The sequence below is a fragment of the Corythoichthys intestinalis genome, chromosome 15 (genome assembly GCF_030265065.1).
Source record: "Corythoichthys intestinalis isolate RoL2023-P3 chromosome 15, ASM3026506v1, whole genome shotgun sequence".
NCBI classification, from domain to species: domain Eukaryota; kingdom Metazoa; phylum Chordata; class Actinopteri; order Syngnathiformes; family Syngnathidae; genus Corythoichthys; species Corythoichthys intestinalis.
In genome coordinates, this window is record NC_080409.1 from 47,720,156 (window position 1) to 47,738,736 (window position 18,581).

The 18,581-nt window shown below is 39.8% G+C and overlaps 1 protein-coding gene across 3 annotated transcripts in view; it reads right to left on the reverse strand.

Annotated features, from left to right (window-relative positions):
- Positions 1-18,581, reverse strand: part of si:ch211-15d5.11 (nuclear receptor coactivator 7) — a 43,307-nt gene that overhangs the window by 6,037 nt on the left and 18,689 nt on the right. Inside the window, exons 5-12 of one of the 3 annotated variants that reach the window (XM_057859505.1) lie at positions 17,540-17,650; positions 17,057-17,209; positions 12,877-13,008; positions 10,727-10,911; positions 10,301-10,617; positions 6,917-7,079; positions 1,653-1,830; positions 1,465-1,581 (exon numbers count right to left, since the gene is read on the reverse strand). In XM_057859505.1, the coding sequence (XP_057715488.1) occupies positions 1,465-1,581; positions 1,653-1,830; positions 6,917-7,079; positions 10,301-10,617; positions 10,727-10,911; positions 12,877-13,008; positions 17,057-17,209; positions 17,540-17,650 (1,356 nt within the window). Of the gene's footprint in view, positions 1-1,464; positions 1,582-1,652; positions 1,831-6,916; positions 7,080-10,300; positions 10,621-10,726; positions 10,912-12,876; positions 13,009-17,056; positions 17,210-17,539; positions 17,651-18,581 lie in introns of all 3 variants that reach the window. The other 2 variants (XM_057859503.1, XM_057859504.1) reach the window with 2 other exon arrangements.

Genomic DNA, 18,581 nt, shown 5'->3' on the forward strand with positions numbered 1-18,581 from the left:
CAGCAAAGAATGTCATCGCATGTAATTGAATTTTTCACATAAGGCTTAATCTTTGAGTTAGCGGGGGTTTAATTAGTCGATGGAGTTGATTTCAACCGCCATTGACTCGCGCTAGCTTAGCCACCCCGGAGCCCTGAAACTAACAAATAACTGACAAACTGCATGGAATTTGTTCAAATCAACTCCAACGACTAAACAATCCCCCGCTAACTCCAAGATAAAGCCTAATGTCAAAAATTCTGAACTTCCCCTTTAAAATAAAGACCTAGCTGTTAAAATATTATCTATAAAAGTTGTAAAGCAATAAAACAAACAACAAAAATTATTGAAATGAACAAGAATCCTACAACGGGTCAAAATCATTTTTCGAGCAGATCATGTGACTAGCACCTAAGACACTAGCTTTTGCTTTGCTAAGCCAAAACTACACCTGTGGAGGCAAGATGGGTATGTAGAATTTCTGTAAACCTAAGCTTTCAAACGCAACCAACAACAACTGAGCTTGAACAGTTTTATATTTATGTATATATACAGTATTGGCCAAAAGTTTGGCGAGACCCCAAAGGTGGACACTTTGAAGAATATACAATATAATTTTCAGTTGTTTCACTTTTTTTTTTGTCATTCCACATGTTCGTTCATAGTTTTGATGTATTCAGAGAAGATTTACAATAGTAGGGAAAATATATAAAATGTAAAAATGTTTAGGTGAGTCCAAACTTTTGACTTTAGTTTCAATCATCAACATGCTTTGCCTCCAGCCCCACAAAAGTAAAACCCCGCCTATGGTTACAAACACTGACAATAAAATGTGCATAAAGGCTGGTTACAAACTGTAGAAGTGCTGGCTGTCTTTTTACCTCTCGGCTTTTACGAGTTTTGTCGCGTTGTCCTGTAATTCCAAGTGCTTCCTTGTTGAATTGGATGTAGAGTTTTTAGCGGCCGACAGTCTTTTTCAGTCAGCGTAAAGTTTGCTACGCACGGAGATATTTTTGTCATCTTTACTGGACAGAAATGTGAAGTAATGGCTGTATTTCCAGTGAGCAAATTCATCCATTTGCGGCATATATCCTGCCCTTCACTGTTAGCCTCGCTGCCTCGTCAGAATGCTATGTTGTTGACCGCCATGGCAGACAGCCTCAAACAAGTTGTAACGCGTTACTGACAACACTGCATCTGAGATGCAATTGTTGACTGTTTTCAACAATGTACATTGAAAATAAAGACATTCATTGACCGGGGCATAACAGAAAATATTTGAGAAGCACTGAGTTAAACTAACAGCGAACAAACAAGCTAAAGGAACTGAATCAAAACTGTAATTTTACCCCTCCTTAATTTTAATGGTAACACTTTTATAACTAAAAACAACAACGCTCTCTGGTGGTCAAGTGTGATATCTAACGCATATGGCAACAAAACTATTCTCCCATCCAGGCGCTTGCAGGAAATTATATCACTGACCTCTCTGACATGTGAGGCTTCCAAAATATGGCTTTTTTCCACAATGGCATTAATTCCTTCAGGGTCTCGTTCAGTGAGTAGGCCTTGCTTCTCCCTGTTGTCCTCCATCAACACCATCTGCAAACAGAACAGAGTTGTTCTATTAGTTTCAAAGAGAACAGACATTATTTGCACTTCTCAATGCTCACCTCCCAGTCATCCCCAGAGCTCTGCTGCTTCTGTAACATGTCCTCCAGCTCCTTTTCGTCTTTATCCTCCACCAGTACAAACTCCTCTTCATTGTAATCTGCCTCCCCGTCCTCTTCTCCCGTGTGCAGACGCAAGTCGGGTCGACGGTGCTCGAGAAAGGCGTGCAGTTCATCGGAGCTAAGCGGGAGGACAGAAGCGGCTATTCAGGACGGACGAATAGGTCAGCAGCTGCGTCAACAAACTGGCAAACAAGGTAAACGGACAGCCGCGGCGGCTCCAGAAAGCGATTCGGAATTTAAGTATTCCTGTTTGTATACTTATTAGGGTGGAGTAACATTCACTTAGCTAGGGTTACTTACTTTTATAAACATTTAAAGAATTGAATACAGTTAGCGCTGCAACGATTAATCGATTAACTCGAGTAATTTGATTTGAGAAGAGCTTTGAATCAAATTTTGCTGCTTCGTTTGCATTTAGTTTTATAGATGTGGGTGGATATACTGCCCTCTAGTGGCAACAGTGAATTTGGCATTTAGCTCATTTAAAGCAACACTGGGTAACTTTCCAGCTTTGGTCAATTTTAGCGACGCTGGTGGATAAAAATGGTAGTGTTTTCTTTAAAGATCCAGCGCACACCCGCACAGTGTCGTAAAATCATGATTTACGGTTGCCTGCAGATAGATTAAACAACATTTCTGTTTCCAGCGGCTGTGTGAAGGATTAATCGTAATGAGGTAATGAATCCAGTTGTGGCTGAACAATAGCATATGACGGTTAGCAAACGTGTGGATAACCCTTCCACACTACCTGACGAGTTCGATTGAAGGGATAGGGTTTCATGCAAGCGGGTATAAGCCGGGCCAATGTTTATTCTTGAGTATCTTTTTATCCTGGTAGCCTTCCTTTTTTCTGCCTCGGACAAAACTTTTTGTCTCTTTTGTTGCTCTGCCATCTTTGCAGAATTTGTGCGGAAGTGTTCGCATCGACGTCCGTCTTTATAGTGAATGGGGAAAAGGGGAAGTGACTTATGCCGTAAAGCAGTCAGCACATTTGTAGTTTTTTGTGTGGTAGGTTACCTGCCACCCTCCACAAAATTCATTTGTGCTGGTGAAAACGATACAGAGCCCCTAAGGATCTAAAAGAGGTGTCATTCAACCAGGTGTCAGTTGACATATCACAATTGTGAAAATATTTCATAAAGGTTGAAAAGTCACCTAGTGTTGCTTTAACATGGCCGAATCCAGCTGCTCCCAATCGAGACCAACATAAGGTAAGTTTAGTTTGATCAAATATTTTTTATGCATTTGTTATTTAGTTTATGGGTAGCCGTTTTTTGTTGGAATATTTGTTTGAACAATTTTTTTAAGAGCATTGCTAAAAATCGTTAGCATTTTATATACATGTAAGCTAGCAGACTTTTGCCATGCAAGTTAGTCAATTGTTCTTTTGTTGTACTTAGGTCCTAATTTATTTTACCATTTGAAGCTAAGCTTAAGTATTTTGATTTATTTTTAAATGAAAGCGCAATTCTGCATTGTTTACTTCTCCTAAAATTTATTCTGCAATGTATAACACCACATCACCCAGTGTCCAACATTCATTTACATGCAATATACTACGTGCAATACTTACTAAGTGCAATATTCAATGCCTCACTGTCAACTTCTGCAACTTCTATTCACACATATTCTATGTGCAATACGTATTCACGTGCAATCTTAATCTGCAATATTCAATGCCTTCACTGTCAACTGCTGCTACTTCAATTATTTGCACTGCCTGAACATGGGACTACCTCATACATATATTATACTATTTATATTTTATACTTTTATTCTTGCAAGCCACTTTCAAGATTTTTAATTGTGCAATATTCAATGCCTTCACTGTCAACTGCTGCGACTTCACTTCAATAATTTGCACTGCCTGAACATACAGTGGGGCAAATAAGTATTTAGTCAACCACTAATTGTGCAAGTTCTCCCACTTGAAGATATTAGAGAGGCCTGTAATTGTCAACATGAGTAAAACTCAACCATGAGAGACAGAATGTGGATTAAAAAAAAACAGAAAAACACATTATTTTATTTTTAACGAATTTATTTGCAAATCATGGTGGAAAATAAGTATTTGGTCAATACCAAAAGTTCATCTCAGTACTTTGTTATGTACCCTTTGTTGGTAATAACGGAGGCCAAACATTTTCTGTAACTCTTCACAAGCTTTTCACACACTGTTGCTGGTATTTTGGCCCATTCCTCCATGCAGTTCTCCTCTAGAGCAGTGATGTTTTGGGGCTGTCGTTGGGCAACACTGACTTTCAACTCCCTCCAAAGATTTTCTATGGGGTTTGGGATCTGGAGACTGGCTAGGCCACTCCAGGACCTGAAAATGCTTCTTACGAAGCCACTCCTTTGTTGCCCTGGATGTGTGTTTGGGATCATTGTCATGCTGAAAGACCCAGCCACGTCTCATCTTCAATGCCCTTGCTGATGGAAGGAGATTTTTACTCAAAATCTCTCGATACATGGGCCCATTCATTCTTTTCTTTACACAGATCAGTCGTCCTGGTCCCTTTGCAGAAAAACAGCCCCAAAGCATGATGTTTCCACCCCCATGCTTCACAGTGGGTATGGTGCAATTCAGTATTCTATTTCCTCTAAACATAAGAACCTGTGTTTCTACCAAAAAGTTCTATTTTGGTTTCATCTGACCATAACACATTCTCCCAGTCCTCTTCTGGATCATCCAAATGCTTCCTAGCGAACCGCAGACGGGTCTGGACGTGTACTTTCTTTAGCAGGGGGACACGTCTGGCAGTGCAGGATTTGAGTCCCTGGCGGCACATTGTGTTACTGATAGTAGCCTTTGTTACTGTGGTCCCAGCTCTCTGTAGGTCATTCACTAGGTCCCCCGGTGTGGTTCTGGGATTTTTGCTCCCCGTTCTTGTTATCATTTTGATGCCACTGGGTGAAGAGGGAGTTGAAAGTCCGTGTTGCCCAACGACAGCCCCAAAAAGTCACTGCTCTAGGGGAGATATGTAAGGAGGAATGGGCCAAAATACCAGCAACAGTGTGTGAAAAGCTTGTGAAGAGTTACAGAAAACGTTTGACATCCGTTATTGCCAACAAAGGGTACATAACAAAGTATTGAGATGAACTTTTGGGATTGACCAAATACTTATTTTCCACCATGATTTGCAAATATTTTTTTAAAAAATCATACAATGTGATTTTCTGTATTTTTTTTTCCACATTCTGTCTTTCATGGTTGAGGTTTACCCATGTTGAAAATTACAGGCCTCTCTAATATTTTCAAGTGGGAGAACTTGCACAATTAGTGGTTGACTAAATACTTATTTGCCCCAATGTAGGACTACCTTATACATGTTTTATATTTATTTAGATTTTATGCTTAATTATTGCAAACCACTCTCGAGATTTTTTTTTTTACTTGTCATGCACTGTAAAGGGAGATGCTCCACAATTTCATTGTACAACCGTATAATGACAATAAAGTGCTATTCTATTCTATCCTATTTTAAATGTTCTTAATCCGATTACTCGATTATTCGAACTACCGAGTTGATAGCTTCATCAACTACTAAAATAATCAATAGCTGCAGCCCTAGATACAGTTAACCTTTCAGAAAACAGTTCAATTGGCTGGATAATACCTGTTAGCTTTCCTAGCGACCTTATAATAAAATATGTTACTTTGGCCTTAAAGTGCATGTGACACGAAAAAGCATGTTTATTTCACAATACGCGCGGTATTTTATGCTCCTGAATGATATGGACCGCTTGGATGTGTGTGGAAGCGATCGCTATATTTATTTAGGTTTTTGAATCCCACGCCATGAAAATGAGTGACTTCCGGCTTCGGTCTTTCATTGAGGAGGAGAGCGCTGTGACGTGTACGGTAGAAGACGTCCTCTTCACTATACAGCGTACTGTTGTGTATGAGGACGAAGGATTCAGCTGATTTTGCGGATTAATACGTTTATTTTTCGCATCACGCCAGCCAAACGGCTGCAGAAAAATCATTCTGTATGAGGGAGAGGCGTATGCGCCTTTTTGGAGTTTCAAAAGGTTCCCATTCACCGTGGATATTTACTGTGTGACCATTGGACTTAGGAGGAAGTGAGTAAACATCTTGTTTTGTATTATGTCAAATATTAATACAGCGATTACAAAGTAAACACTACAAACTTTCTTTAAATAAAGGACTACTTACATTTGATCATTGATAGGCATGTAAAAAGCTCTCCTCATGCTCATTAGCAGCACGTTAGCTGCACAACAACTGCAGCCGCCCTCCTCCGGGGAACAAACTGTAAATTGCCCTCCACCGGGCGGTTTGCCGATCCGCAAAGACAATCGACAACCCAGTCGTCATGTCAATAAATCCAGGCTAGTTATGTGTGATTTTCCGCTTCGAAGACTTTGAAACATCACTTGGTTTGGGTTAGCATGTCGGTTAGCTGTCACACCTTTTGGTTTGTTTACATTCTCCGAAGCCAGGGAAGGGAAATGACATATGTCCGATTTAGGTGTCATAAAATATCGTTCGGGAGGCGCGACAGTAAAGGTGAAGTCGACAGTTTTGACCATTATGGAGTAATTTTGCCATGTCGTACTGAATAAATGCATTTTATTATTTCATATTCCATTTAGCACAAGACTGTTATTTGTCATGACCATGCCATTTATTTAGCAATTGGGAAAATACTTGGATAAAAAGAATATCCTGTAAAAATAGTGAAGTAAAGAGAGAGAAACAATGACATTTTACAGCTCTCTTCGTCGCGTTTTCCTCGTTGTGAATAGTTCCCCCTCAACGGGCTGACTGGTCCTTCTCAAGCCATTTATATAGTTATTGGGGAAAAATACTTGGATAAAAAGAATATCCTGTAAAAATATTGGATTAGAGAGACTGAAACAATGACATTTTGCGGCTCTCTTCGTCGCGTTTTCCTCGTTCTGAATAATTCCCCCTCAATGGGCTGAATAGTAAAACCGATGAGCCCAGTCTACCGCTGACATCATCCACCTGTTGGGGACGCTAAAGCCCTATTATGGTAGGCGTGGCTAACCGGCAGATTAAAAGACTAATTTCTCGTCATCTGCGCTTTGCTAAATTGTTGTATATCGTCGAATCGTCTCAAAATAGGATTCTAATTCACATAATAATGCCATTTAAGACTTTTTTTCTCCTGTCGTATGCTCTTTACAGCACACATTCACAGCATTAGTCAGTGTACCTCTCTTGTGAAAGTGCAATCCAAGCTTCCCGTACGGCAGCGGTCGGCTCAGTCACGCCAAACTGAAACCCTCCAACACGCCTTTTCTGTCCAGCAGACGACTGAACCCGCAGTCGGACAAACATAACACACCTGGGACTTCCTGCTGGGGACCTTTCAGACACTGTAGATTTTAAAAGAACATGCATTATCAATTTTGTAGTACTTACTGAGCCAGTGTTATTTTCGTCAACGATGACGATAACGAAAATATTTCGTCAACGAACAATTTTTTCATGACAATGATATCACGATGACGTGCTGAAAACATGTCTTGGGTGACTAAAACATAACGAGATGGATGTCAGTTGTCATCTGACAACACGAGAATGAGACGAAAACTCATCATTCCGTCATAAATTCACAATGTGGGATATTTTCTTATTGTATGTGTAGTTAGCACGCATTTAGCAGTGTTTGGTTGAGTCAATAATATCAGCCCCACACATACACACTTACTCACCGTGCTCAGCCTGTGCTCATTCCCGGCTCCTTTTGTGAAACATACCGTAGTTTTCGGACTATAAGTTGCACCGGAGTATAAAGGGCCGTTTACATGGTGACTCTCCGAGAATACGAAAAATTTCAAATTTGCATTCATATGGGCCCGTCTCCATTCGAACAATGTCGAAATTCCGCATGAAAACGATGTAGTATTCATGCCAGGCCCTAGGGGGCAGTGCAGATTTACAAGGCGACAGCGAATGATGCACTTTGACCCCAACAAGCTCCTCAGCCCGAAAAAAAATATGCCCGCCCACTTGAAGCGATGGCATTTTTCTTTTGTTCAAAAAGGCACAAAAATGGAAACATTCAACATACTTAATTTAAAAATATTATTAAAACAGTAAATTAAAGCCGACATTCCGCCATATTTGCTGTTTTTAATGTTTAGTAGCACAGCTGCACACGCCCAATGTGACGTGTACGAGTGCTGACATTATCGGCACGGTCTCTCGCCACGGGAGCTTTTGATATTCATGCGAAGCAAGCCCCTCTCAATCCCCCGCAATCTGATTCTTCCACTTTGGAGGCAGGATTCCGAATTTTTCTTCTTCGCCGACACCATATGCACGCAAGGTGATTCCGCTACTCAGTCATTGCGTCTTTGTGTTGCAGAGTCGCCATGTAAACTGCCCCTAAGTCGTACCAGCCCAAAAATGCGCAATTAAGAGGTAAAAAAAAAACATGCAAGTCGCACTGGAGTATAAGTCACATTTTTGGGGGAAATTTACTTGATAAAATCCAACACATAGAACAGATATGTCATCTTGAAAGCCAATTTAAAATAAAAATACAATAGAGAACAACATGCTGAATAAGTGTACATTATGATAATGGTACATGAAGCATGAACATGGCTAGTATGTTAACGTAACATAGCCGTTTTTCAGATAACAATAACATGCAAACAAGTTTACCAAGCTATCAGTTTCAATCCAAACCACCAAAATAACATGTGAAATGATATAATAATGTGTTAATAATTTCACACATAAGTCGCTCCAGAGTATAAGTCGCACCCCCAGCCAAACTATGAAAAAGAAAAAACTGCGACTTATAGTCCGAAAAATACGGTATGGGTCAGGTGCTGATTGTTAAGTTTTGCTTTCTTATTTTGGCATGTTGGTTTAGCCCAGTGCTTCTCAATTATTTTCTGTTACGCCCCCCCAAGGAAGACGTAAATGTTTCGCGCCCCTCCAAAACTCTGCCGCCACTGTAAATAGTATCATTTGTCTATAACATTACTATTATAAGTACGCCTCTGCCTCACATTGTGTCCTTTTTTTCTATTAGAGAAACTAACAGATCAATATAGTATAACTTTATTAACATTGTTTTGTTTGTAACAGAAAAGACTTAACGCGCATCAATTTGCCTGAATTAAAAAAAAAAAAAAAGTCGCATCCAAACTGTAAAAATACACTCAAGGTACCTTTTTTACCATTTGATACTGAAAAATAAAATCAGTAAATAATAACAAATTCAAATTGATTAGAAACATTAACTCATGAGGACAATATGCCAAAAAATTTTACCGAAAAAACAAAACTGAATAGAAGAAGAAAAAAAAAAAAAAAAAAAGTTTTTGGACAGAAGGACAGTTTTTATTTTCGCTGCTCGCTGCTCATAGTATCACCTACAGTTTGCAGTGGTGTTGGGTTATTTTGCACTGAGCATGCTAACAGTGCTCACTGGTTTACTGATATAACACTGACAAAGCGGGACGATTGTTGGCAATATTCGGCACGTTTTCGCTGAAAAACAACCAAGCGGCTTATCAATGAGATTGGGGTCTAATGTCTTTAAGTGGCGTCTTAATTGATTTGGCTTCCGGCTGTCCGCTATAATCATTTTTAGACACAGTAAACAGTGGTCTTTCCTCATCTACAACTGTATTAAATGTCAAAGCCAAAAGGCAAACGGCCCGCAAAAAGCGCATTCTCGGCGGCCGAGGGAGAGGGTGAGGGCGGTAGTCGTGACTATCCCAAGCCGAAAATAGTACTTCTCGGGCGGACAAGTGAGAACCGGAGAAGACAGTGGGTCGCTGCGCGAGTCCGGCCGGAAAACGGCTTTTGAAAACGGCGCACAGCTCTTCATATCTCTCTACTGTGTGCTCTTGCTTACTTCAAAAATACTGCGTGCACTTTGAAAATGAGAGCGCCACTGCCACCAGCTGAGTGGATGTGCAAGTACACTTTATTCTAGTACAGCAAAAAAAAAAAAAAAAAAAACATGTTCCCCGAGGTCACATGTGCCACCCCTGGCATCGCTCTGCGCCCCCCTGGGGGGGCGCGCCCCACTATTTGAGAAGTACTGCTTTAGCCTTTAAAGGTCTGAGCTGAGTGATCATGACACACTAAACTAACTTCTTGCGTTAGCATAGTGTTCGCGTTAGCATTAGCATTTAGCGCGGTTGTCTTCCTTAACTCTTGAAAAACATTTCACATACAGCTCATGGCATCCAGATGAGTTTAATTAATTGCCAATAACGTGCTTTTTTTCCTGCTAAGTAAATATTTTCATCAAGAAAATGGTGGCATCCTTGTAGAGTACAGTTATGTGCTCGTCCGTCATGTTAATTCAAAATTGTTGGAAACCTTTAATGTATTTATTCATGGACTAAAACTTTTGAAGTTTACTGAACAAAGACGTTTTGGAATTGTCGACTAAAACTAGACGAAATTTGTCAGAGTTTTGGTTGACTAAAACGAGATGAAGACGAACACATTTTGAAATGATTAAAATATGACTAATAAGTATTTCTGTACATAAGTCTAAGACGAAAATGAAGATGGCTGCCAAAAACAACACTGTTACAACACATCACACAAATGTAGGTACCTGGAGTCGGGCTGCTCACAGAAGAAGACGGCAACTCATCAGTCCTCCCTTGACCGGGCAACTCTGGAGCTCCGCAGCAGAAGGTAGCGGCCACACCTAGAGCACCTCCAGAAGCTTCCGACAACACCTCAGATGGGCTTTTATCAAGCTGTTTTTTTTCAGACGCGTTTTCACTATCAGTTTGCTCAATTCCTGCAGCAGTTTCTTCATTAAGGCTCAAATTGGAAAGTGCTCCAGGTTCTAGAAGTGAAAGTGACTCCCCCTTCTGCTCTTGGCTTTTGGCAGTTTTGATCCTGTGGAAAAGTTTTTTCCCTTTTCTTCTAAAAAGCAAAGAACTTTAGATTAGAACGACTTGACAACATACAATGTATACAGTATATGAAACTGTTGCAAAACATGTACTCGTTAGCAATTTACTGTATTTACCTCTGCTGGGAGGAGTGAAAACGAACATGTGAGATGTCGGAGAAGAACGAAACAGACACTAGCTTGTCTACGGAGCATGACAGGAGGTACTCCTCGCAGCCGTGCTCCTTCACTAGTGGGTGCGTCTTGCACGGGTCGAAAAAGAGCTTGTTTGTCGTCACCAGGAGGATACCGGAAACGATGCCCTGTAATAATACATTTTAAAGTGCATGTGACACGAAAAAGCATGTTTATTTCATAATACACGCGGTATTTTATGCCCCTGAATGATATGGACCGCTTGGATGTGTGTGGAAGCGATCGCTATTTTTATTTAGTTTTTTGAATCCCGCGCCATGAAAATGAGTGACTTCCGGCTTCGGTCTCGCATTGAGGAGGAGGGCGCTGTGACGTGTACGGTAGAAGACGTCCTCTTCACGCTACAGTGTACTGTTGTGTATGAGGACGACGGATTCAGCAGATTTTGCGGATTAATACGTTTATTTTTCGCATCACGCCAGCCAAACGGCTGCAGAAAAATCATTCTGTATGAGGGAGAGGCGTATGCGCCTTTTTGGAGTTTCAAAAGGTTCCCATTCACCGTGGATATTTACTGTGGGACCATTGGACTTACGAGGAAGTGAGTAAACATCTTGTTTTGTATTATGTCAAATGCGAATACAGCGATTACAAAGTAAACACTACAAACTTCCTTTAAATAAAGGACTACTTACGTTTGATCATTGATGGGCATGTAAAAAGCTCTCCTCATGCTCATTAGCTGCATAACAACTCCAGCCACCCTCCTCCGGGGAACGAACTGTAAATTGCTCTCCGCCGGGCGGTTTGCCGATCCGCGAAGACAATCGACAACCGGGTCGTCATGTCAAATAATCCAGGCTAGTTACAGTATGTGTGATTTTCCGCTTCGAAGACTTTGAAACATCACTCGGTTCGGGTTAGCATGTCGGCTAGCTGTCACGCCTTCTGGTTTGTTTACATTCTCCGAAGCCGGGGAAGGGAAATGAATGACATATGTCCGATTTAGGTGTCATAAAATATCGTTCGGGAGGTGCGACAGTAAAGGTGAAGTCGACAGTTTTGACCATTATGGAGTAATTTTGCCATGTCGTCCTGAATAAATGCATTTTTATTATTTCATATTCCATTCAGCACAAGACTGTTATTTGTCATGACCATGCCATTTATTTAGCAATTGGGGAAAATACTTGGATAAAAAGAATATCCTGTAAAAATATTGGAGTAGAGAGACTGAAACAATGACATTTTGCTGCACTCTTCGTCGCGTTTTCTTCGTTCTGAATAATTCCCCCTCAATGGGCTGAATAGTAAAACCGATGAGCCCAGTCTACCGCTGACGTCATCCACCTGTTGGGGACGCTAAAGCCCTATAATGGTAGGCGTGGCTAACCGGCAGATTAAAAGACTAATTTCTCGTCATCTGCGCTTTGCTAAATTGTTGTATATAGCCGAATTGTCTCAAAATATGATTCTAATTCACATAATAATGCCATTTAAGACTTTTTTTCTCGTGTCGTATGCTCTTTAATTGATGGCTGACCAGACACTAAAGTCCCTTTCAGACTTGTATCCCGGTAAATTTCCGTGTGATACCCCTGGAATGACGCAGGTTGGACACTTTCACTTGTCCCGGGTTGCAGACTCTGTGTGGGGAGGGCGGCTGGCGCGACTTTATAACATTACGTCCTTTTTGGTCGGCATCGGCAACAAAATAAACCACGCATTTCCAAAGATGAACTCTCTTCCTCGGCTCTACAATCCAGCAGCAGATTAATTTCGTTATGTTTTCAGTTTAATTTTGCTATTTCCAGCTTGCTATGTTGATAATTGCGATGTTTGTTTACCACTTTTCGTCTTACTGCGAAGAAAGAAGAAGTGACGATCGGCAGCCCATTATATTTACGTCATCAGCCATCGCGCTGTGACCCAGGAATTTAACGCTAGCTTTCACATACGCCTCGTCCCGGGACTTTCCAGGACAATATACTAAGACGCAACTCGGTAAATGTCCGCATCAGTCGACCCGGGAAATCGCTTTCACACACAAGGGCTGCCCATTTAAATCCCGGGATTTAAACGGTGTTCAGGTGTATGTGAAAGGGACTTAAGGTACCTCCAGTAGTACTTACCTTACGGTCAGTGATGTGGCGGCAGAACAATTTGAGGTAAGGCGTGGCATCTGGTCCCTCGCCCGGGCAGCATTCGGGCGGTAGGGCCAAAAGGCAAAGCTGTCCGTCAGGCATTGGAACCGCCTCTACATCCTGTTTGCATCAAGAAGATTAGTTTGCTAAGTGAACGACTGATTCAATTTTTTTAAAAAAAAAGTAAACTATGGTACGAAACCTTTTCCTCAAATTTAAAAAAAAAAAAAAAAAAAAAAAGTAAAATGTACCCATTCTGAAAATAACATGCCGTCAGAGCTTTGCTTCTTCTTAAGCTCAGCTATTAAAAAAAGCCAAAAAACAAAACTGAATTGTGGGTATTTTATAAGAATAAAACGAACAACGATTGAACACAAAATGCTGGCATTTTTTGGGAGAGGCCAAAACACTACAATGCATTCCCCATAGCTTATTCATTCATGCATTTATTCATGAAATTATCTTAAATAGGCAATGGATGGCAAACATCTTACTCCACTTTAACATAGTCCCTGTTTATTCAGACTTATTATTATGAATTGAGTAAAGTGCAGCAAAAAAGGGAATTGCTCCATTTTTTGTGATGTTTTCAGAATCTGTACTTTGCCTAAGTATCACCCCAATTTTTTATACTTTGTCAGTTCCCACCATTGAAAAATGTTCCATCTATAAACAACCACTTTTTACAACTGAGTATCAACGTAATAGTGTTTGTTTAGCAGGCATAAGTGTATGGCTCACGCTAGCCGCTAATGTTCAAAGTTCACAAGTTTGCATAGTAACATGGATTACATTGTAAGATTTGAAGGCTTGTTATTAGCAAGCATGGCAAACATTATGCTTTTATATGTATAAGTTATTTCCCCAGTTATTTATTAAGAAATTACTTAATACTGCTGCTTTTATTAATAATAGTACAGTGGCAAATTATGTCACTAACTCCATTTATGTCCAGCTCCGATCTTTTACATCCATTTAAAAGTGAGATAATTTGCCAGAAGACACAAAATGACATCTGCCATAAGCATTCATTAATGCTCATGGCAGTGTCATGTCATAATTATGATGGTCTTATGACACTCTTATGGCACCACTGTCAAATAAAGTGTTACCGAATACCATCACTAGCAATTCGTGAAACAACTGGAAAAGTAACTGAAGAAATAATTTGGACAGAACATGAATTTTTAATTGGTATTTACATTTGTATGGCTGCAATGCATGCTAGGAGGCATGTTGGAGGATTACAGTTTTTACATTCGGTGGCAGCAGAGGTTGACTGTCTCCTCCAAGGGAGAAGTAATGGCCAAATGAAGCTTCTTGAAGCAATGAAGATTGGCAGCCAATTAGTTCATGGTGGTTAATTTGGTCTTATGACAGTATTATGATGCTGCTGTCAAATAAAATGGTATGTTTGGTGTAAATATCTCATAATACAGTGAGGACAGCTGCAGCGTATAGTCAGGTGCGGCTTATCTATGGGGAAAAAAAGCCGTTTTCGTGTCAAATTTGGTGGGTGGCAGCTTATACTCTGGTGCGCCTTATAGTCTGAAAATTACGGTAATTAAGATTAAATGAATGCACCATCAATTACAATATTTTGAATAAACATACTTTCTTGTTTTTACAGTGACAACAGAGGTTCAAGTTTTAAGTCAGGTATTGAAAATTACATTTTAAATAACCTTGAGATTTGTTTTTCCATTGTGAAGTGCGTTATAAATAAAATGTATTATTATTACATACACATTTTCGGATCAATTTCTACCCTTTATCATTCAGGAACTTTGTGTATTATTCTTTACAATAAGCACTGAAGAGCAGTTAGGCGTAATAACAATTGAGTTTAAATTGAACAAATAATAAACTCATGCTGTATGCTGGACAAATAGTGTCTATTTATATATACAGAACACTTTCTAAAAACTGTTCAATCAACTTTTGATACCAATATAAGGCCATAAAAGTTTAATTACCGTAATTTTCGCACTATAAGGTGCACCTGACTATAATCCGCCACCCACCAAATTTGACACGAAAACGGCATTTGTTCCTAGATAAGCCGCATTGGACTATAAGCCGCAGCTGTCCACACTGTATTATGGGATATTTACACCAAAAGATATCAACCGGTAACACTTTATTTGACAGCGGCATCATAAGACTGTCATAACACCAAATGAACCACCGTAAAGCATTGAACCAATTGGCTGCAACGCTTCATTGCCTCAAGGAGCTTCATTTGGCCATCACTGTTCTCTTGGGGGAGACAGTCAACCTCTACTGCCACCTGCTGTCAACGCTGTTGTCATCCAACATTCCTTCTAACATGCATTGCAGTGCAACGGTTGAAAATAACATCAATGTTCTGTGCTATTTTTTTCTTCAGTTACTGTTCTAGTTGTTTTAATAATTTCTAGTTATGGAATTTGGTAACAGCCTATGTGACAGTGGTGCCAGCAGACTGTCAGAGACCATCATAATTATGACATGACACTGCCATGACCATTAATCAATGCTTATGACAGATGTCATTTTGTGTCATCCGGCAAATTATCTCCCTTTTGAATGGAAGTAAAAGATCAGAGCTGGACATAAATGGAGTTCGTGACATAGTTTGCCAAATGACACTTAATGACACCTGTCATAAGCATTCATTAATGCCTACAATAATGTCATGTCATAGTTATGACGGTCTTACGGCAGTCTTATGACGCTGCGGTCAAAAAAAGTGTTACCTATTAACCCAAATAAATCAATAAACAAGCCACAGTGGACTATAAGCCGCAGGATTCAAAATGAGGGGAAAAAAGTAGCGGCAATTACGGAAATCACCCTTCTTATTGAATATAAACAGTGGCGCCACCAGGGGGTGGCCAGGGGTGGCCACGGCCACCCCTATAAATTGGTTGGGCACCCCACTGGCCACCCCGCTTGCCAGTATATTGTTAGATTGTTGTTGCATCAGTTATGCATTTCATCCCAAATGAATGCATTTATTTTGTTTTGTTAAAAGTAGGGCTGTCAAATTTATCGCGTTAACGGGCGGTAATTAATTTTTTAAAATTAATCATGTGAAAATATTTATCGCAATTAACGCATTTGCAGTACAACTCATTCACGCATTGCCGCAAACAGCCCACAATGGCGCCGTTTTACTTCTATACAGAGATAAGAGGCAGTGTCAAATGAGTGGAGTAGATAAAAGCATTCATTGGGGCCGTGCTCTTAATTGGCAAAAGCTTTGTCATCTCTCCCACAGCAACTATATATATTGCCGGAAGCAACGTGGGGAAAAATGACAGGAGATGATCTTTTTCTTAACACGCTGTAGTGTATCTAACGCAGAGAAGATATAGCATTTGCAGCCACCACACACAGTCATGGTTTCACCACTTCCCATCATGCATTTGGGCAGAACAGTTAAGTCGCTACAGTATCATTTACTGAAAGCTCAACAAATACACTAGATGGCAATATTTAGTCACAATATACAAACTCACATTTATCCTTTAAGAATTACAAGTCTTTCTATCCGTGGATCCATTTCACAGAATGAATGTTAATAATGTTAATGCCATCTTGTGGGTTATTGTTATAATAAACAAATACAGTACTTATGTACAGCATGTTGAATGTATATATCCGTCTTGTCTTATCTTTCCATTCTGACAATAATTTACAGAAAAATATGGCATATTTTAGAGATGGTTTGAATTGCGATTAATTACCATTAATTCATTTTTAAGCTGTGATTAACTCGATTAAAAATTTAATTTGTTTGACAGTCCTGGTTAAATGTACACCTTATGCCTAATATATGCATAACACAATAAAACAGAATTGTTGTGGAACTCAAAATGTTGACTGGACAGTTACGGACTATGCACATTAAATCATTAGTAACATCAAATATTACACAATACACCAAAGTATATCAGTAGCCGTGTCCTTAAGTCTTTCTGATAGTTTTCCCCTGACCTTGTTACTGCAATAATATAATGAAAACCTAAAATTATGGCTTTTAGTTTTGGCCACCCCAAGATTTTAAAGTGGCCCCATCTGGCCACCCCTATGAAAAATTTCTGGAGGCGCCACTGAATATAAATGAAGGGTTAAGCAATTAAGTAATATTTACCAGTATAAAAACCAGACAATATATGCTTACCAGTAGTTTGTCATATTCTGCTTCCGGCAAAGGTGACTGGGCAGGAGCAGCATGTCGATCCGAGATATCTGAGTCCATCTCCAGCATCATCCTCTTCTTAGAAGCAACCAAGCTGGCTTCTACGGTGCTCTTTCCCTCCTCTGCTTGCTGCTGCTTTGCAAAGAAGGCCATGGTATGAGTGACTGAAACCGACTATAGCTCGGCAACAGTCAAGTACTTCCTCTTTCTGCCTGCATTTTCCCCCTCCTTTCTCGGTGTTTGTACTCATAGCAGAGCTCCACATGACACCATTTAAGACATGAGAGCCACGGTAAAATAAGCATATGAATGTATATCGATCAGCATGGATCATAAAAGTCAGATTTTTGGTCATTACACTTGCTGCAGTCATTTGCAGGTACTGTTTTGCCTGTAAAATCCAGGCAATAATAACAACAACAATAACAATTGAAATAGCATCATGTGACAAGTGCTGACTCCTACCTCCATACGGAAAAGAGCAGAGCACAAAGGTGACGATTGTGACCGGGAATGCGAGCAGGGAGCTGTGTCACTGCCGCCGAACCGGGATGAGATACTGAACACTGACTCATCCTGGGTGGAGAACGAAAAAAAAACAAGGTCAACAAATTATATAGGAACAGAATATTTGAAACGATAATTGTTTGTCCCGTTTGTAATTCATCATTACTTATTGGCTGATTGTTATAAAACGTGCAGTATATATTTGCAATATGTAACAAAAGAGGTGAAAACATTTTGGGGTAATGAGGTCAAAGGTCATAGAAGTCAGAAAAGGAATTTCGCAATAATTTGATAACAGATTAGCCTATAACTAAAATATGCAGGTAAGTGATTTGACGAGAACGATTATGACATTTTGGGCCAGTAGGGCAAAGGTAAAAGAAGTCATGAATTTATGAACAATTTGGGAACTAATGTACAAAACATTAAAGGGGGGGCAGCATCAATAATCGAATCGGAGCCTCTGAATCGTAATCGAATCATTAGGTGTCCCAAGATTCCCACCTCTAATGAAACCTTGTAAATGTTTGGGTGGTTTTCGTTAAAGCAGACACTGTTTTTTTTCATCTGTGTGATTTTGACAAAGATCAGATCACATTTGGTGATTTTATGCAGAAACGAAATTCCAAAAAGTTGACATTTTTTCATACTACTGTACTTAGGAAGTATTTAGATTTTCCTCCCTTTGGAACTCACTCCCAAAACCCATTTGTTCCTGTTCAGACCTTCCCACATTCAAAAAACTGTTAAAAACTCACCTTTTCAAACTAGCTTTTAACTTATAATTATTTTCTTTGTTTTGTTCTGTTCACGTTGTTTGCTGTTTCTGTTCCTACTCTAAAGCGTCTTTGAGCATTGGTAAAAGCGCTCTACAAATAAAATGTATTATTATTATTATAAAGCATCAACATGGTTGGTGGCAAAATCGCAACTAACAAAAAATACAGCAATCCTCTGGCAAAATAGAGCATTTTTGTGACAAAATAAAATCCTAGTGAAA